We start from the raw sequence: 21,847 nt of genomic DNA, 5'->3' as shown, positions 1-21,847 counted from the left end.
TAACGTAAGAGAAAACTTAGGTGACCTTGGGTATGGTGATGACTTTTTAGATATAACACCAAAGGAATGATCCACAAAAGATGCAACTATTAAGCTGGAATTTATTAAAATTTAAAACTTCTGCTCTGGTTAAGACAATATTAAGATAACAAGAAGACCAATCACAGATTGGGAGAAAATACTTGCAAAAGACACACATGATAAAGGACTGTTATCCAAAATATACAAAGAACTCTTAAAACTTGACAATAGGAAAACAACCCAATTAAAAAATGGTCCCAGAGCATTAACAGATAGGTCACCAAAGAAGATATACAAGTGCTTAATAAGTATATAAAAAGATGTTCCACATCATATGTTATTAGGAAAACACAAATTAAAACAATGATATACCACTATATTCATATCAGAATGACCAAAATCTATTAACACTGACAATACCAAATGCTGGTGAAGATGTGGCGCAACAGGAACTCTAATTCATTCCTGGTAGCAATGCAAAATGCTATAGCAACTTTGGAAGACAGTTGGTTTCTTACAAAACTAAGCATACTTTTATTACACGATCCAGTAATCATACTGCTTAGTATTTACCTCCAAAAGTTGAAAACTTAGGTCCACAAAAAACCTGCCCATGGATGTTTACAGCACCTTAACTCATAATTGCCAAAACTCAGAAGCAACCCAAATGTCCTTTAACAAGCAAATGGATAAATAAACTGTGGTACATCCAGACAATGGAATATCATTCAGAACTAAAAGGAAATGAGCTATCAAGCCATGAAAAGACATGGAGGATCCTAAAGTGCATACTACTAAGTGAAAGAAGTCAATCTGAAAATCTATATACTGTATGACTCTAACTATGTGACATTCTGGAATAGGCAAAATTATGGAAAGAATAAAAAGATCAGTGGTTTCTGGAGGCTGTAGAAGGGAAGGATGAATAGGCAGAGCACAGAGGTTTTTTAGGACAGTGAAAATATTATACTCTGTGTAATACTATAATGGTGGATACACGTCATTATACATTTGTCCAAACCTATAGAATGTTCAACACCAAGAGTGAGCCCTAATGTGAACTATAGACTTCGGGTGATTTTGATGTGTCAACATAGGTTCATCAGCTGTAACAAATGTGCCACTCTGGTGGTGGATGCTAGTAACGGGAAGCTACGTATGTGTGGAAGAAGGAGGTATCTTCCTCTTAATTTGGGGGGAACCTAAAACTGCTCCCAAAAAAACACAATCTTTAAAAGAACAATTGTTTCTATTTCCTAAAGGTTTTAGATAGTCTTTTGAATCCAGATTATAAAAATTATACGCTACTATTAATTCTATGAAGGCAGTGTCTGCTTGCAAAGGGAGGGGGCCCATGTCACCTGTACATGGAAGTGTCAGGAAGGCACAACCCTTCCCCACCAGGTGGTGAAGAAACTTGGGAGCCAGAGCCAACCTGACAGGATTAGATGATTCTGTTATCCCACAGGCTCTGGTCGCCTCAACTCAGCAGGAGTCCTTAGCAGAAGTCAGCTCAAAGCCTCCAACCAGTAAGGGGCAGAATTAGTGGGAGGAGCCTCGCTGCCAGTGGCTCTCTGGGCTTTGCCTCAGTGTCCAGCCTGCCCCTGCAGCTCCTTCCTAGGACTGGAAACAGCTGGAACACAGATCACTTGGCTGAGGCCCTGATGTCTTATCTGGGTTTCACCATCTTCCTCCTCCACCCTCCCAGGAGCCTGAACTCTTTCTCCCACTCCCATTCCCAAGAAAGAAAACTTGTATACGGGGGGGGTCAGGAGAGGGAGGGAAGGGTGGTGGTGGGTGCCAGAGCTCTGTTTCATGGCTTCTTGGTTCAGAGGGTGTGTGAGTGTTCCCAAGAAATTATGTCCTACCTGTTGATGCCACTTAATAAAAACAATAAATAACTCAAGACCAAAAAAAAAAAGAACAAATGGGTATAATACAGTTAATAGGAATAATTTTCTCATTTTTTAAAATCAAAGTGATGATCAACAAAATGAAATTAAGAGTAAATAAAGGAAATAATTTTCATGAGGATTATAGAAAATAAATATAAATGAAAAACCTCTACCATTAGATATTGTACTTCATTAAGAAAACAAAAAATATTTCAATTTAAAAGATCTAATATTTAAATATGAAACATAGATGACATATTGTAATCAACTCTAATATTACAATTTAATTAACTAATGAACCATAAAAATGAGCACAAATATGGGGAGGAAAATCAACTAGATTTTCCAGAAATTCTTCAGCTATCCTAGTACTAGGAAAGGAAGCATACAGTAAAAGTTAAAACATAGGCTCTAGAATCAGAAACATTTGGATTCAAAGCTCAGCTTTATTCCTCAACAGCTCTGTGCCACCTAAAGAACATGTTAATTAACTTTTCTAAGACTTAGGGTCCTCAAATGTAAAAATGGGGATAACAATAGTACCTAGTATATACAGTTGCTGTGATAATTAAATGAGATTATGTATGCAAAGCACAAAAATGTCTAGCATGGAGTACTGGAAAAGTGTTCACAGCATTTTCTACTATCCTAATACACATTAAATCTTAGGGTTTGAAATGAACAAAATTCAGCAATCAGTATTATGGAAAGCATAGTATCTATGTCAGTACTTTAAACTTTAAAGTAATCAAACTAAGCTTAGAAACTTTGTTTGCTGAGCAGTCTCTACAAAAAGTTTAAAAATTAGCCAGGCATGGTGCCATGTGCCTGTGATGCCAGTAGGTCCCAGCTACTCAGGAGGCTGAGACAGGATAATCTCCTGAGCCCAGTAGTCTGAGGTTGCAGTGAGCTATGATGACACCACTGCACTTGAGCTCGGGCAACAAAGCCAAAAAAAAAAAAGTGGGCTAAGGACATGAATAGACATTTTTCAAAAGAAGACAAACAAATGGCCAATAAGTATATGAAAAAATGTTCAACATCATTAATCATCAGAGAAAAGCAAGTTAAAACCACAAATGAGATATCATCTTACACCAATCAGAATGGCTATTATTAAAAAGACAAAAAATAACAGGTGTTGGCCAGGATGCAAAGAAAAGCGAACTCTTACACATTGTTGGTGGGAATGTAAATTAGTGCAACTTCTATGGAAAACACTGGAGATTTCTCAAAGAACTAAAAATAGAACTACCATACGACCCAGCAATCATTATGGGGTATCTACCCAAAGGAAAAGAAATCAATATATAAAAACGATACTTGCACTGGTATGTTTATCACAGCAATATTCACAACAGCGAAGATATGAAATTAACTTAAGTGTCCATAAATAGAGGATTGCACAAAGAAAATGTACATATAAACAATGGAATACTATTCAGCCATAAAAAAGAATGAAATCATATGTTTTTCAACAACATGAATGGAAGTAGAGGACACTATCTTATGTGAAACAACTCAGACACAGAAAGACAAATATCTCATGTTCCCATTCATAAGTGGTATCTAAATAATGTGTACACATGGAAGGAGAGTGTGGAATGATGAACAACGAAGACTTGGATGGGAGGGGCAGGGCTAGAGGTGGGAGGATGATGGAAGGTTGTCTGGTAGGTACAACATGCGTTGCTCCAAAGATGGATGTACTGAAGGTTCTCACTTCACCACAATGTAATATATCAATGTAGCAAAATTGCATTTGTATCCCACAAATATATACGAATAAAAAAGAAATTTAAAAAAATAACAATTTGTCTAGCCTGAACACCCCTTTTCATGTTTGACCTCAGGCATAGTGTAAATCAGGCTCAGCAAACTTTTTCCATAAAGGATCATATAATAATTATATTCAGCTTTGTGGGCAGAAAAGAAAATTAAAACCTTGCAATCTTAGATTTCAATTAGAAATACCAGTAAGAACTCAAGATCTTTTTTTCCTTTAAAATAAATATTTTCTAACTTTGTCCACTGAAATGGGCTATAAGCAATGATGACCGAGTAGCTATGTACACACCCTCTAGTACCCTAGAGGATGGTCTCTAAATACCATTTGCCATTAAAAGGAACTACATGGAGAGATGGTTTATTTCAGGTATAGAGTAAAAATGTACAAAATATACCTGGGTCAATCTGTTATACCAGAAAGCAAAGAGACTATCAAAGACTACTTGGCTCACGTGAAAAGTACAACAGTCAACCTGGAGGGATTCTCACTAACCTAAAAGGGAACAATTTGTATTTAAAAGAATGAGTGAAATGGAGTGAAACACATCAAATATATAAAAATCCTTGTAATTATAAAATAAACAAATAACCATAACTTATTGGTCACCACTGGAAGCTAGGGTATCAACTCATTACTTTGAAAATTTATAAATCAGAAAAGAATCAAGCATTCATCCTGTCAAACTATATTTCAGGGTTAACAAATAGTTTCACATGGGAAAGTTTGTTTTTTTTTTTTTTTTTTTTGAGACAGGGTCTCACTCTGTCCCCTGGGCTAAAGTATAGTGGCATCATCATAGCTCACTGCAACCTTAAACTCCTGAGCTCAAGCTATCCTCCTGCCTCAGCCTCCCAAGTGGATGGGACTACAGGTATGCCACCACACTCAGCTAATTTTTCTATTTTTTGTAGAGACAGGGTCTCACTCTTGATCAGGCTGGTCTCAAATTCCAGACATCAAGTGATCCTCCTGCCTCAGCCTCCCAAAATGCTAGGATTACAGGCGTGACCCATTGCGCCAGGCCAATATGAGAAAGTTCTTTATACAAACATTCCATCTAATAAAATGGAAGGTGAATTCATCTGTGAATTCATCTCTTCTAACTAGGTAAGCTTTTTCTAAAATCACTATTTTATAGCACCTATGAAATAACAGATTTAGGCAAGAATCATCAGGAGTTGCTAAAACCATTAAGTGAAAGACTGATGGGGAGCATTACAACGGAGGTATCAGACTAAGGCTACCTGAGCCCACTCATCAATTCTAATATAAAAGAAAGGTGGATGATAGGAGGCTGCTTGGTGGATAAATGTACATCGTTTCAGTGGTGTATGTATGTGCTGAAGGCCCTGACTTCACCACAATGCAACATATCAGTGCAGCAAAACTGCACTTGTATTCCATGAATATATACAAATAAAAAATGGGAAATTACGGGGGCAAGGGCAACATACGTAACCTAAACATCTGTACCCCCATAATATGCTGAAATAAAAAAAAAGAAAGAAAGAAAGAAAAAAACTTAAAAAAAAAAATGGGAAATTAAAAAAAGAGGGACAGCCAGCCATTATGTGCCTCTACTTGAATGTTTCACCTGCATAAAAATCAATGAGATTCTTTAAAAATTTTTCTCACGTACTAGAAATTTTTATGCAATTTACTGAGTATAATGGTAAACTGTTTTCAATTTTTATTACGTATTTCTCTTTCATAAAGAAAATGTGAAAAAAATTACACATTCATATAGAAATTTCAGTCCTAGTTTATACTTACCAACTATTTTTCTAAAGGAGTTTTAATTGATTTTAATCTTTCAATAATACTTACAGTGAATTCATCTCTTCTAACTGGGTGAGCTTTCTCCAGGGATTATACTCAGAATCGATGCTATAAAGCCGCATGTGCAAAGCCAATACGTGAAACAGCTGATCTGAATAAATTAAAGAAAAGGTAATTAGAAAATTCACACAATTCTTCCAGAACAAAATTCAGACAAAATTTCTAGTTATTTCATAAGGAAATCTGTTTCCTATCCTGATAATTGTAATTCACCAAGTTTAAGTCCCAATTATTTCACACTCTCTTTTAAGGTAAACTCTAAAATATATATCCAAATCATTTCTACTAGAATATGGACCATTCTTTTGTTCAATCTTAATACAAGAATGATTTGTCTTCTTCATCCCTTGTCACAGAACTACTTTTGACTTTATGCTGCAGCCTTGCCAGTTTGTACTTCTCACTGTTGTGGTCTCCTCCTAACCAAAATTTACCATTATATTCAATTCCCTTTCCCTGGGCAATATGGACAATTAATGCTCTAACAAATCGCTGTTAGCTGAAGTTCTTCCTTTACCTAATATTTTCCCCTAAATCTCGTTTAGACTGAATCATCAAATGCATCATCTTTTGATTCAACATGAAGAAAAAACAACTGAAGAGTATTATTTAGAAGTACTAAACCAGCTGTTTTAATTTCTATCTGAATTATAGCAATAATCTAGCAATTATTGCCCTACCAATCTTAGCTTTTAACAAAATTCTGCTCATGACATTTAGAAGAAAAGTTTTTGTTTAAAATTGGTTGGGGGGAAAAAGTCTAAGTTTTGCTTTTGTATCAGATGCCCTCTTTTTTGGGTACAAATAACAAGAATTGGATTAAATTATTCTGCCACAAATACTCAAAGATATTTGCAAATCAAAAGTTATATTCCAGAAAATGAGAAAATACCTCTTGACATATGACTGAATTCTTAAATCCAGAGAAAAATTAGCTGAATGACACAAATCTATTGTCATTAATTCTCTAAATCAAAATACTCAAAGCTAAACCTGAGCAACAGACTTAGAAATTAATTATATTTTATGACAATTTACCCAAGATTCATCAATGTAACTCTTATGTGGGATGGCGTGGGGTAGGGTGTAGTGGGGTGGGTGGGAGAGAGAGAGAGAGAGAGAGAGAGAGAGAGAGAGAGAGAGAGAGAGAGAGAGTGTGTGTGTGTGTGTGTGTTTGTGTGTGTGGCAGTAGTAGTGGTAGTAGTTTGGGGAAGCTGTTGTAAAACATGAAAGTAATAATTTGAGCAAAATAAACATCCATTCTGTGGGGTAGGGTAAAAAAAACACATTTCTGTCAAATTTCAATCTGATCTCTTCATAACAGACGAATCTAAATATCCTGTTTCATCTCCTATTTATAAGTCCACGTATAGTCTCTTATAAAATTTCTTCATCCTATTAATGGCTAATACTAGCTGAGTTACTTATTATGTTCCAAGCACTCTGTTACATCGATTATCTCAACTAATTTTCACAAAAATTCTACTAGATAGTTAATATTATTATTCCCCCCCTTTTGAGACAAATAAGTTTCCCAAATTTCCAGTTTTTCCAGTAACCTGGGTCCATGGATGACACTGAGAAAAAGGAAGTTTTAGCAGAGGAATAACATGATGAGAACAGACATATTGGTAAATTTTATTTTATTTCAAGTCAATTATACATGATATTATTTTTACTAAGTACGTACTTTATAATAAAAAGTGTTTTAATGATTAAAACCTATAAATGTTTAAAAAACTAAAGTCTTCTAGCAGAAAAATATTAAGATCATCTCAAATTTCAAGGTAGGGAGTTTTGCATTCTTTTAATATAGGTGTTAAGTGGGTCAAAGAGCTCATTTTAATGTCTCCTTTCAAGATGAAGGCAAATCATCCTAGCTTGCCCGATTTAATCAAAAGCACAGAAGTTGCAGTTGTACTAACTTGTTTTGCATTGAAACCATGGCCACCACAGAAAATAATGTTACAATCAGCCTACTTTCCTAGTCCCTACCAGAATTAAAAAATTTCAAAATGTTAGAAGGAAACTTTTTCATCTTCGTGTATCTCCTCATTCTACAGATGAGGAAATAGGCCCAGAGAAGGAACTACCTTGCCAGGTCACTCTAACAGTTATTGGAAAAGATAAGAATACAATTCAAGAGCTGCTACTTCTTAGTTATTTCTACCATCCCACTTCTCCTTGGAGTTTTTATGGTTAAAAGTATAAAATTCCTTTTTTCACAAACACACCTTCCTATTCCTATGAAAACTGAGATTGTAATCCTGAGTCATCTTCTAAATCTATTAATACAATATACCACAACAGTCTTCAGTATTAGCTTTAACTAGAACCAAAGAATTAACATTCTAATGAGGTCTATCTATCTTTCAAAAATAACACTAAAAATTGCAGAAAACTTCAATAGAAAACAGGGAATTGACCAAATAAACATTAATATCTTTCACTATGTTAATATACTATGTTTTCAAAATTTAGTCTTATTAGTAAGAATGAACTCTAATAATCACTTAGCAGCAAAAATACCTCTCATCCCAGATAAATATTGAAGACACAGGATGAGGAGAACCTATGATCATAATCAAAAAGATAAAAACTAAAAAAATGTATTAAATACCAACTACATGCATGACATTTAAAAGTTGAAAAATAATTATATCAAGAAAGCATATGCTCACTTTAGCCAGGGCAACAGAGTGAGACTCTGTCTCAAAAAAAAAAAAAAAAAAAAGAAAGCATATGATTAAAATTTTGAATAACAAGAGCAAAAAAAGAATAGATAATTAACTCCTTTTCTGGTATAACACATTTTAAAACTCTAAACTTTGATCTAAATTTGTAAAAGGGTTTGGAAATGAAAAACATCATTAAATTTACTTGTAAGTGTGCTGTGATTTCAACCCATATATAAGAGGAACCATGTCTAGTAGGAGCCAGGAAGTCCTGGATTGAATCCAAGCTCTGTATTGGCTATGTGTCCTTAAATTACCTAACCTTAGCTTTATTTTCTGTAAAACGGATACGATATCGTCTTTCTGGGCTATTATATAGTAATAGTAGTTACAGTAATAACATACATCTGCAGTATGTGTGTGTGTGTATATATACATGGTATGTTTCCATACATACACATACATGGTTTCTAAATACATACATGGTTTCTTATTTCATATACAAATATGAAAGAAGTTTAATATTTGTAAACTTGAGATTTTATAACTAAAATGAGAGACTGTGATAAATCAGAAACATAAGGTTTCCACATAAAACTACCACTCCATAAACAAATATTAACATACATGCTTAACCCTCTTCTCTTTCTTCTCCTTAATTTTTGGTACCACTCTTCCTTGGTTCTCCTCCAGTTCCTTCTCAATTACTTTTATGTGCTCTTCTGTAATTTATTGAAACTTAAAAGGTTACATTTTCCCATAAGAAAGGAAAAGGGATCCCTTTTTAGTCCTCTCATTCAGTAAACACTACTTCACTCATGCCCATGTCTTCCACTTCTACCTGTAAGTTTACAATTCGCAAGGTCTCTAGTAATTCAGATGTTCAACAGGCATCTCAAAATCAATATATCCAAACTAACTTGATTAAATAGCCCAACCCAGCTCTAATTTTCACTTCCTTTTATAATTTATATTTGAATGAATGAAAACAGTGCCCATGTAAACATCTGAAAGAAAACTTAGCAGTCATTTCCCACTTCCTTGCCCTCCACATCCAACTGATTATCAATCCTATTGGTTCTGCCTCCTATGATCCATCCTATTCTGCTCCACTCTGCCACTATATCATTTTTCGCCTGGATTAATCAACAGAATGCTCACTCAGCTGTATGCCTTTTGTTTCACCCTTCCAATCCCTCTAAACAATAAATCTATTCACATTAACTCACAATTGATTGGTGAGTCACTGAAAGAATGGGCATAAAAAGCCCTCCATGAGTTAGCCCCTATCTTCATTTTCAGGGTTATTACTTCTTTTTCTTTCTTTCTTTTCTTTCTTTCCCTTCCTTCCTTCCTTTTTTTTTTGAGACAGAGTCTCACTCTGTTGCCCAGGCTAGAGTGCCGTAGCATCAGCCTAGCTCACAGCAACCTCAAACTCCTGGGCTCATGTGATCCTCCTGTCTCAGCCTCCTCAGTAGCCGGGACTACAAGGCACAGTGATGATGCCTGGCTAATTTTTCTGTTTTTCAGTAGACATGGGGTCTTGCTCTTCCTCAGGCTGGTCTTGAATCCCTGAGCTTAAGCAACCCTCCCACCTCAGCCTCCCAGAGTGCTAGGATTACAGGCAGGAGCCACCATTCCCAGCCCAGGCTTATTTCTTAACCTTCCTTCCTCTCTTTCCCTTCTCAAGTATTTCCCAATGTGTCATGTTGTCACACTGTCTTTGCAAGCTGTTCTCTCAGCTAAGAATAGAACCCTCTTGTCCTCTAGGCAAACTCCATGCATCTTTGAAGAGCCAGTTCATGTGCTCCTCTGTAAGGTTTTCTCTGACTGTGCAGAAAGATCTGATCATCCCTTTATGCATTCTCTATATCTTGTGTTAACTTTATTTTAGCTGCAGCCTTGTAACTACTTTTCACACGTTTTCCTCTCCTATTAGATGATGAGAGCTCCCTGAAGACAACTGCGTCTTTACATCTTTGTACCTCCTAGGCTGACACCGTATTTAACATATAATAGGATTTTTTAAAATAGGCTGAATATTATATTTATATAACTATAACATAATCCTATGGAAAAAATCATATACACATAAAATTCATGATGGTTTTATACTTTTTCCTTTCTGTCATAATGACACATTGGCTCAGCAGCTAAGAAGTAGGCCAATTAATCAGCCCTACTTTCACTGCCCCAAAAGAGACTGACCTCTCAACTCTAACTGCTAAAGCGGTGCTTGACCTACTTGCTCCTACCATCTTCTTTCCCATGCTGGTTGCCTAAACAATTCACCTGGGACAAAGAATTCTATTTTCTGCAATACTAAATCAAATTTTTACAACTGTGACAAGTCTAAAGTATTATAATATGCTTAATCACAAGACAGACACATCATTACTGAAACTGAGAAAACATTGAAAGACTGGTTTATCCTTAAAAAAAACCCTAAGATTTAATAATAAGAACTTAAGAACTCTTAGCTGGAACAAAAAAGTAAGATTTAATAATCCCTTCTATCTTTATGAACATTAAGGTAAGAAAAACTATTAAAAAAACTATAAAACTATAACTCTAAATTTACTGTATAATTAAGAGTTCTATATATATGTCTATGAATACTACACACACCACACACACGCATACACACATGCGCGTGCGAAACACTATCACTGTGCCAATTCTTATGACCTCAGGAATATTCAAATAAAGAAACCAAACACCAAGTTGTTGTATGTTAAAATCTTCAGATGATGGGGGGTTGCTTGCTGGGTACAATGTGCGTTGTTCCAGTGATGGATGCACAGAGGGCCTTGACTTCACCACAATGCAATGTATCAATGTAGCAAAATTGTACTTATACCCTATGAATATATACAAGAATAAAAAATAAAAAAACATTTTTAAATACCTTTGAAACAGATGTTCATACTCATACTGGTCATTAAGATATAAATATATATTAAAGAGAAGAGTTACCCTTAAATACTTGGCTATCTTAAATTGTGCTTCTGTTGAAATATACCTAAGGTAAACTTAACTGCATCTGCATTTGTTGATGCAGATCATTCACGATTTCAGTCTTATCAGTTCCATCATCACTGGTTAAATAACTGTCAATGAAAAAAATTCTCAACTAGCCAAATGACTCTCTAGTTACCATGGGGAAAAAAAATTCTCCAATTCTCTGTAACTGAATAATCAAAGTGAGGAAATGGCTCTGACCCACTTATCCTAGAGTGAATGTAATAGGTATGAGTATACACCTCTCAAAGCAGAGCCAGCTTCCTTTGGTTCCTCTGAGAAGTCAGCCATGGAGAGCCATGGAGAGCTGAGAGGGAACTCCTCAAATGAGGTCTGGGAATACCTCTAAGAAGGGAGTATCTGTAGGGACCAAGAGAGAGGAGGTTGATGCCATGGAGTGACAGGAGCTGACTCATCTCTTTCAATCCCATTACTAAACACTCTAGGCAAGGCAGGGCAGAGAATAAAGTGACAGTTATGGTAGAATTTTAAAGGGTTAACAGACAAGTTTAATAATTATTATATATAATAAAATAACATTATATATAAAATACTTTAGTTCATATATCTAATGCCATTTCATCATTACATTAACCATGATAGATATTTTAGATAGTCAGTATCATCATCCCTATTTCCACAATAAGGTAAAAAGTTAGGTTACTTCCCTAAAGTCCAGCAGATAACAAATAGGACTAGAATCCAGGTCTTCTAACTCCAACTCAGTGTTCTTTCCAGCATTGTGTTCTATGTTGTCTCTAGTCAATAAGGGCACACATGAGTTCAGGAATAGGGCGGGGAAGTTTTTCTTACTTTGGAGAGGTCTTTTCCCCATGTAAGAAAGGGAAAATACTGAAGGAAAAGGCTGTTTTTAGTACTTTGCTACTTTCCATGCTGTGTTCCTCTCCTGCCTCCTGGAGTTCCCATGCCTTCACTCCCAGGCACATTATGCCGCCATCCCTCTGGTTACCTCAAGTACCACAAGTATTAATACTAGCTTCATAAAATTGTCCTCCTTCTACTTTAAGGTTTAAGTGACTAGAAGCCTTCCCCTTTCTCCTATACAACATAGCTTCGGATGATATTGGGCAGAAAGAGGTACAATTCTGCTTCTGCATATAGTAGTGCTAGAAAGGGGAAGAGAAAGATCAGTTCTTAGGACTCCTAATTTCCTCCTTACCAAAGAGGACACACTCTATGAATCCAGGTCTTATTTAAGCACCTAATTTAAAACGGGGGTAAAGGGTGTCCAAGCTAACTGCAGAAGAAAGGAGCTGCCCTGCCCTAAGCCAAGTAAGATTACAGGATCCCCTAGCCCTCACCCTGCTAGTGGAAATTATTATCTATGGCACTTAGTTCCTGGAATGTCCAAATTATAAATACAGAAAGGCCTGGCTACCTGAGCCTCAAATCACAGGACCTTTGGAAAGACCTTAAAGAAGAGTTAAAGCCACTCCTTTAACTCAAATTTTCATGCCACATTCTTATCCCTCTACCTCAGGACTCCTGAAATTAACAATGTATTTTGTTCCCAATAGATAAACTTTATGATGGGAATAAATTCTATCCTGTCCTAACCTCATCTCCTAACAGGTCAATAGAATGTTTGTTAAGTGCTTTTAAAAAGACTGCAATGGACTGAACGTTTATGTCTCCCCCAAATTCATCTGTTGAAATCCTAACCCCCAAGGTGATGATATGATATAGTATGCGAGGGTCTTTGAAAGGTGATTATGTCATGAGAGTGGAGCTTCATGAATGGGATTAGCACCCTTATAAAAGAGACCCCAGAGAAATCGCTTGCCTCTTCTACCATGCGAGGTTACAGTCAGAAGACAGATATCTATGAGGAAGCAGGTCCTCAACAGACATGGAATTTGCTGGCAGCTTGATCTTGGACTCTATCCTCCAGATCTGTGAGAAATACATTATCTGTTGTGGATAAGCCATCTAGTCTATGGTATTTTGTTATAGCAGCCTGACTGGACTAAGACAAAAAACTGAGCTAAAAATTGCTCTTACACCCCCAATTTGATAATGATAGTGCTGAGGCAGTAGAAATACTAATGTAGAGATTTATAATCTATGAAGAAACACATACTATAAAATTGAGTTCTTAAAACAATCCTCTGGTTGGATATTATGAGTAATAGAATCCGTGAGGTTAAATAACTTGCTCTAAACCATCTGCCCACTAGTGAAGGATGGAGTCAGGATTCAAACCCAAGCACTTTGTCCTAAATATCACTCTCTGTCTAGTCTACACTATCCTGCCTCTTAATATCACCATCCTTTAAAAGGCTTACCAAAGTCCCTCATCTACCCCAAAAGTACTCCTTATCACTGAAAGTGTTCAAGGAGAGAGTAAATGATCAGAATAGTAAGTAAAATACGGCTAAGCTAGATAACATTTAGACTAGGTGACTTAAGTAACTTTTAGCTCAAAGACTCTGATTTTATTTATCATGCTATGTCACTGACAGCCTTTATTTTTCTATTTATGCATTACTTAAAATGAAGAGCAAAATAAAAAATACCAAAATCTTCTGAACCTGTAAAAAGCATCAAAAGAAAAGAACAAAAACCCAAGCCTTGCTGTATTCTATAGTGTATGACTGCAGATCATCTTAAGTATAATTCTAAAAGTTGCTAGAGTATAACTCCTAGTCCAGCTTTCATGATGAATGCTGATAATGCTAACTAACAGAGGGGAAAAAAGCCTCAGGTTTGCAAAAAACAGAGTTAACAACAATGAACAGGACATAAATCATCCAGTCTAATCCAATAATTTTACTTATTTTAAAAATTTTTATTGTTAATTATTATGGGTACATAATAGTTGTGTATCTTTATAGAGTACGTGTGAATGATACAGGCATACAATGTGAATTAATTAAATCAGGGTAATTGGAGTATCCATCCACTCAGGCATTTAACATTTCTTTGTGTTAGGAACATTCCAATTCCACTCTTTTAGTTATTTTAAAGTACATCCTAACTTATTGCTGATTATAGTCAATTTGTTGTGCTATCAAATATTGTTCATTCTATCTAACTATATTTTTATACCCATTAACCATCCCCACTTTAGCCCTCCCCTCCCTGCTATCCTTCCCAGCCTCTGGTAGCCATCATTATACTCTCTGTTTCCCTGAGATCAATTGTTTTTAATATTTAGCTCTTACATATGAGTGAGAACATGCAAGATTTGTCTTTCTGGGCTTAGCTCATTTCACTTAGCAACATGTTCTCCAGATCCATCCATGTTGTTGAAAATGGCAGTATTTCATTCTTTTTGTGGCTATACAATATTCCATTGTGCATATCCTGCCACAATTTCTTTATCCATTCATCCACTGATGAACACTTAGGTTGATTCCATTATCTTGGCTATTGTGAATAGTGCTACAATAAACATGGGAGTGCAGATATCTTTTCGATATACTGAATATCCATCCTTTGGAGATATACCCAGCAGTGGGATTGCTGGGTCATATGGTAGTTCTATTTTTAGTTTTTTGAGGAATCTCCATACTGTTTTCCATAGTGGTTGTGCTAATTTACATTCCCACCAACAGTGTACGAGTAACCCATAATTTTATAGATGAGGAAACTGAAGCCAAATGCATAAAATGTCTTGCCTAAGCACATGTCTGTGACTTGTCGTTTGATATTGCTTTTTCCACTACACATGTATCTTTTATGTTGGCCTTAAATACACGACGAGACTCAAGCAACTTGCTTGGCAGAACAGAAAACATTTCCAAATACCACAAAATCAGCTTTTAACAATCAAATGTGACAGACCACTAGTCTCAGGAGGCAATTTCCATATTTTGTATTAATTTATATATTTTGAAAATTATAATTCAATAGTCAAATTTTCTTTCCTTTTTTATGGTAACAAAAAATAGAACAAAAGTCATGATTCAAACTATTTGTAGAATTCATAATCCTTAAATTTGAAAAAGACCTTAGTAAGTCATCAAGGTCAGAATTTTGCCACTAAGTGCTAAAGAATAAGGCTAGACTACTTAAAAGTAATTTTGTGAAAACTCATCACTTATTCAACAATATTTTTATGCAGCCTTGCTGCAGGGAGAAATTAATGTCAAAATAATTTTCTGTAATTTTAAATTCACCAAATATTCACTCTTTGAGCAACTAAACCATTTTAAGTTGCCTCATAGATCTAAGCTGGGTTGCTTGCTATGAACAACCAACACATGTAAAAGTTATTCACTGTAGTGACTATGCATCATTTCTTGATAAGATCATAGATTATATCAAAATTAAGTCAGAACTTCCCAAATAAAAATGTCAAAACAAAGGTTTGCCTTAGCCTCTCTTGACTAAAGATTTTTAATCACTCTACAAAATTATGGAATCCATTTGAGACATGAATTGTGTGTAGCTTCTCAGTTAAATTACAGTAACAAGCAAAATGTCTCAAGACCCAAAGACATGAAAAAATGTCCTACCTGAAGATAAATAATTTTTATATTATACTCCAATATTAATAATTTATCAAATGACATCACTGATGGTTTCAATAATTTCTACCTGAAAAATATACTAAGAATATCATGGCAAAAATATGTTGAAAGCATGTGAACTTCACTAGAATCTATGGAGTTTCATATTTACTTTTAAATCACTTGAATGAAGAAATTAACATTAACAAAATATTTTTCTTAACAAAAAGTATGTCTTCAATTTTTATATCTTCTTTGTCCTACATATGTTGCTAACCAAGTTGGTGATACTTATCAGTGTACATACCAACTAGTAAAAAACAAACCTCTAAAGCTCACTTATCTTTCAAAGTCTTGCTCAAATGCCATGTGCACCAAAAGCCTCACTGATTCCACCAGACAGATATGATCAGAAACCTCCAAATTTCCTAGAACTTCATCCATGGCCTCTTTAGAACTGAACACTTTCTATCTTACAATAAATTAGCTAGAACCAGTCTCATCTGCTGAACACAAGGTCCTAAATGCCTGACCTCACCTGGTAGATAAGGACGTCTAGAGCTCTGCCCAAGAATCAGGAGCAGTGCTATAAATGGAAGCTGATGCAGATGGCTTACAGCAAGAGCAAAGGGGAACCAGCCAACAACTGGTGAGGAATAAAGGAGAACTAATTGGTATCAAGGGAAGAAGGACTTAGGACTTGAGAAAATGTCTGAAGGGGTGGCCCAAAACAAAAATAGGATTCGCAGTGAAAGGTTGACAAAAGAAAACAGATGATAAACAGGAAGGTTAGCATGGCAGAGCCTGGAACGATGCCAATGCAACAGTGTATAGTAGGATGTCTTTGACTAGGACATGGGCAAAAGGTCTTAAAGGTTCCGCATCCTTTGAGATACTGAAGAACAGGGGATATGTAGTACATAACTGAATTTAGAGTCACAAGAGCTGGGTTCAAGTGCAAGCTCTGACATTTTACAGCTGTGTGACTTGGCAAGGCAATCAACCACTCTGAACTTCAATTTCCTTTTCTACGAAAGAAAGATAACGCCTATTTCACATGGTCATTCTAAAGAATAAATAATTTATGTGGAAGCATTTTATAAACTTTAAAACTACAAATGTAAGGTATTATTAAAATACCACAGTATGCTGCTATATGAACTGATTTTGGTCAATTTTTACTGTGGAAAATTTCCCAGACACATTTTTAGGACTGAATTTTTATTTTGATTGGACATTGGTAACTTTACCTCGACTACTTAAAAATTTGTTTAAAGATGTAAGTATTGAATGGCATTATTCCACTTCAATTTTGTTTGATTTCTCAGTATAAATTTGGCCAATAATATTTTCTGCTTTCAATGTTACAGAAAAAATAATCTTCTCCTTCTCCCACTGTGTGTGCATGTGTCTGTGTGTGTCCATAATTCTATAACAGTCATTACTCAATCCTTTCCAGATAAAAATTTGTTAAAAGTTTTCCTGACTAGATCAATCTTCAATTTCATCAAGAGGCCGGGCATGGTGGCTCACGCCTGTAATCCTAGCACTCTGGGAGGCCGAGGTGGGTGGATTGTTTGAGCTCAGGAGTTCAAGACCAGCCTGAGCAAGAGTGAGACCTTTTTGTTTAAGAATATCTTTGAAGTTATACTGGAATACGAAAAAAAATGAGATATTTGCTCTGAGATTCTATGAAACATCACCAATTTAAGTCCTGGTGTTCAACTTAAGTTAGGTTTGAATTAAATTTGAATAAATAACGAATACATTAAGTTCATACACTTGTAAGACAGTGGGATTTTATAGAACATACAATCTATTCTACATACATGACTTATAGGGCTACTCATTAATATTAAAATAAATAACATATAAGCAATTGAAAAATAATAAATCATACTGAAACTAAAAACAATATTAACTTATATTTATGATGAACTTCATCCTGATCTTTTCCATATTAGCACAGTAAGCATAATCTCTCATTCACTAGACGGGGGAAAAAAGAAGCAAAAGTCTAGAAGTAAGTATTAATTTAACAATTTAAATTAAAACCAAGTCTGGTAACTGAAATGGTTGCCATTAGAATTTTGCTATTTTCTGGATTCTGGATAAATTCATCATTTAGAAGCCCCTGGATAAATGTAAATGCCTCAGAGAAAAAAATGAAGTAGATTTTTTAAACACAAAACAGAAATCCCTTTATTAAACACTTTCTAATACAACAGTTTCTGAAATATTATCAACCAATGCCAGACATGAATCAAGAATAAATTAACAAGAAAGAACAATTTATATAACTGAAATGATAGTATGTACTAATTCAAATAGATTAGAAACTAAAATTCCTACATGTCAACAACTTTTGCTTTCAAACATACTACTAAAACACTGAGTATAAATAGGGTTTATGTAAGTACATCAAGGTGTCAATGTAATACTAAATATTTGGTAAAAAGTAACTTCCAAAACCTTACGTTCTAGGAATCAAGTGACAATCCAAAATAAAATATCAATCTAATACAACGTATAGGAATTTTAAAAATAAATAAGTTGAAATTTCAGTTTGTATTTTTATGTTAGAAATTATAAGGTGCTTTTGATTACTTCTTTGCTCTCAAATCAATCCAAAATTACTTAAACTTTCTGAAGTTATTTCAAAAACAGTATGTATTGATAATTTTTATAATTACTATTATTTTTAGTATTTAAGAAAATATATCCATTTTTCAAAAGAATATATTATGTGTCTTAAACAAATTTTATTCCCTATCACATTAGGTAATATTCAACTCCAGTGATAAAGGGCCAATAACGAGCTATATTGTGACATTAAATAACACTACTCCTAGCGCTCACATTAACTCTCTAACCAGTGACTAAATAGTGATAGCATCTAAATCATGCTCATAAAAAACCTACATTAACTTCCAAATTACTCTTTCTCGAATAAACCTTTATTTACAAAACAGTATTGAAGAATCATGCTCATTTTATAATACAAAGTATATGTATAAATAAAAGCAAATATCCATAATTTAATATATTTTAATACACACATCAAAATACAGCACAAATATCTTCATTAATTAATAATAACAATATAATGGAAATCTGTAGACAACATAAACTGTCTTTATAAAAAGATTTTCTTAAATCAACTCAATGTAAAAATTCTTTAAAAGAATTTAAGTTTTAGGACAAATTTTTTATTGCTGCAAATAATACAGTTTTAATTTTGAAATATGTAAACCTGACCAATTTGTATGACATTTATTTACTAAATAATCATAGTCTAGAAAGAGCTAAATGTTCATATGATTTTTCTAGATACGAGACATTAAAGTATATATAACATAAACAGAATTTGAAAATATACCAAAAGACCATTTTGCCTGTATTTGCTTTCAAAAATGACATAAATAGAATTTTTTTAAAATGTAGCACTATTTAGTACTTACTTAAACAAGACCTTTTGCCAGCTGTGCTTGCACCACCTGAACACAAATTGCCTCCTCGATGAATCAATTCAAGTTCCAAATTGGTTCTGTAAGTAATGCATTATAATATAGCTCAGTCATTAGGCTGAAGAGATTCTTTTTAATTTGCTTTATCAACATGTTTGAATCAACCTAAATAATAAAGTTCTTTAACTTTATTATTTGCAAAAGCACAGTTTATACGTATCAGTAATAATATTTTATCTGATATTTAGAAATTAAAAAACCAGTTTATCCACCCTTACTTGCATGTTCATATTCATACCTGCAAAAAATTGCACACATCACAGTTTAATTGTTGCAAAGTCCCAACTGTTGGCAAATGTTAAAAACTAGGCCTTAAGGAAAAAACCTGCAACATATTTCATAAACCTGCATGAGAATCTGATCAAAGAATTTGTACTCCCACTGTCAGGTACTGGGTAGGTGTTTACTGTCATATAAAACACAAGGGCATACCAATTTTTATATCAGAGAAATGGTTATCACTCTTTGGAGCTTAGATGGTATCTGGAAATCAATATTAAGAAACAAAAATCACTAATATTGAAGTGGCTATGAACAACACATATAATTAACAGCAGTCTCTTTTATGGACTTCTAAAACTATTAATACAATTTTATTAAAATACATTGTGTAACTACTGACATGGTTAAACATCAGTACTGTTCATACAGATCGGAAATTGGAAGGTATTTAGGAATGATTAGCTTATAGAATAGCAATAATTAATAAATAGACACTCCAAAAAGCAAACTAATGCAGAATCTAAAGATTTACTCAAAAACAGTAACAATAAAAGAACCAGTTATGCCAAAATAATAAAAAAAACTGAGATTATTTAAATTATATTTTACTTCAATAGTATTAATAAACTTAAACATTATCTTTTTTTATAACCAAAACTGAATTAACTAGTTTATATCCAACATATGCATTTGACACTAATAGTGAGATATCCTCCCCTTAAAAAAAGGCAGTTTCAAGCTTACTTTGTGCAAGTGAATTCAAGAAAGACTACTATCCCATTTCATTTAAAACAAACATTTTGAATTGGTTTGGTTGTATTTTGAACACAATGTTATGAAATTATATTTTCATATATTTACTCATAAATGCAAACTGTTAAAAATATTAATATTCCTAAGTCTGTACATTTGCCACCCATTTCTAAAGGAATGTTTTAATCCTCTCTACTGGGGGGGGGGGAAGCAATTTAACATTGATAATGTTCCTGTTCAGAGCTCCATCTGGTTGCTGCTGATAAGGGCATCTGTGTGACAAGGGAATTTTCCACCCTTCAGGAGATTTGCATTGCTCACTGAACTTCTAAAAACCTACCAGCAAGGAAGCAGGGACAAGGATTTCATATTAGTGGACAGAAAGCGAGCGGAGGCCAGCATGTGTTCCTTCATCAAGGGAATATAAATGAGATCAATATATTTTGTTTTCACAAATCTTCTGTTGCCTATCTGTAGAAAAAAATTAATGGCTATATTCTCTTATAAAAACTAGGATTTCCTAGATAGCACTTTTAAGAGAGCTAACCAGAAATATGAACAATTCTTATAAATGAATGTCAGAACCAGATGTCAACATTTCACCATATTTGCAAAGTTATTCATTAAAATATAAATATAAGAACAATTCTGTTTATTCAATCATCAGACATAAAACTTTAAAGGATGACAAACATATTATTAGGAATTTCATTTTAATGACGACTTGGGAAAAAAAGACTACTACATCTAATTATTTCAGATTATGGTTGGAAGATCTCCTGTACAACGTTGTTTGAGAGTTAAAAAACAAAAACTACATACCCAAAGGGTTAATGTGCAATAATATTTAGGATTTTAATTTTTTTTTTTATTTTTTCTTTTTTAGAAATGGGGTTTTGCTATGTTGCCCAGGCTGGATTTGAACTCCTGGGCTCAAGTGATCTTCCCACCTCAGCTTCCAGAGTAGCTGGGACTACAGGCACATGCCACCAGGCCCAGCAATATCTAAGATTTTAAAATTCAATATGGTCCTAATTCTTAAGTTTTCCTTATTTCATTTATATCAAAATTGAACCTTTGAGACTTGCTAGAGTATGTAACAAACAAATGGGTCATGTACCCCATGTCTATCTTGCCTCACTGTTGAATATCCCCATACAATATTCCCTAACATCACCCTCCTCAATGGCTGATGCAAAAATAAAGATACGCTGGAAGTGGGAGTTTTCTGAGTTTTTTGATCTTAAAGAAAAGTGGACTCTCCTATATTTTGGAAAACAAATACACTCAAATTAGTTTGAAATAAAAATAGAAGAGAAAATCTCTACATTTGAAAGAATGATGAGAAAAGACTGCTTAAAGCCTATCATAGAGGCCAGCTAGATAGATATATATATCCATATAAAAACCCCTCTAACTATTGCTTCAGCTCCTTCTTGCATGACCAAAGTCTGCTTTCCCCTCAACCCCTCTTTAGCACTAACTTCAATTTTTAGAGCTATAATTTGAAAAACAAACGTGTATATAAACACACAGAGACACTTAAATACACATTAGCATAGTGGAAAGAGCAAAGGCTCTAGAACAAGATCTGGGTTCAAGGCCTGCCTACTCTTACTGGCTGAGCAAG

The 21,847-nt window shown here is 34.4% G+C and overlaps 1 protein-coding gene across 1 annotated transcript in view; it reads right to left on the bottom strand.

The window, feature by feature from the left end:
• Positions 1–21,847, bottom strand: part of UBR3 (ubiquitin protein ligase E3 component n-recognin 3 (putative)) — a 201,642-nt gene that overhangs the window by 34,934 nt on the left and 144,861 nt on the right. The window contains exons 29-30 of the mRNA XM_012650681.1: positions 19,177–19,262; positions 5,533–5,635 (exon numbers count right to left, since the gene is read on the bottom strand). Of these exons, the coding sequence (XP_012506135.1) occupies positions 5,533–5,635; positions 19,177–19,262 (189 nt within the window). The remainder of the gene's footprint in view (positions 1–5,532; positions 5,636–19,176; positions 19,263–21,847) is intronic.

Source organism: Propithecus coquereli, unplaced genomic scaffold (assembly GCF_000956105.1).
Source record: "Propithecus coquereli isolate 6110/MARCELLA unplaced genomic scaffold, Pcoq_1.0 Scaffold34, whole genome shotgun sequence".
Classification (NCBI taxonomy): Eukaryota; Metazoa; Chordata; class Mammalia; order Primates; family Indriidae; genus Propithecus; species Propithecus coquereli.
Note: the sequence above shows the minus strand (reverse complement) of the source record. Positions and strands in the feature narration are given on the sequence as shown.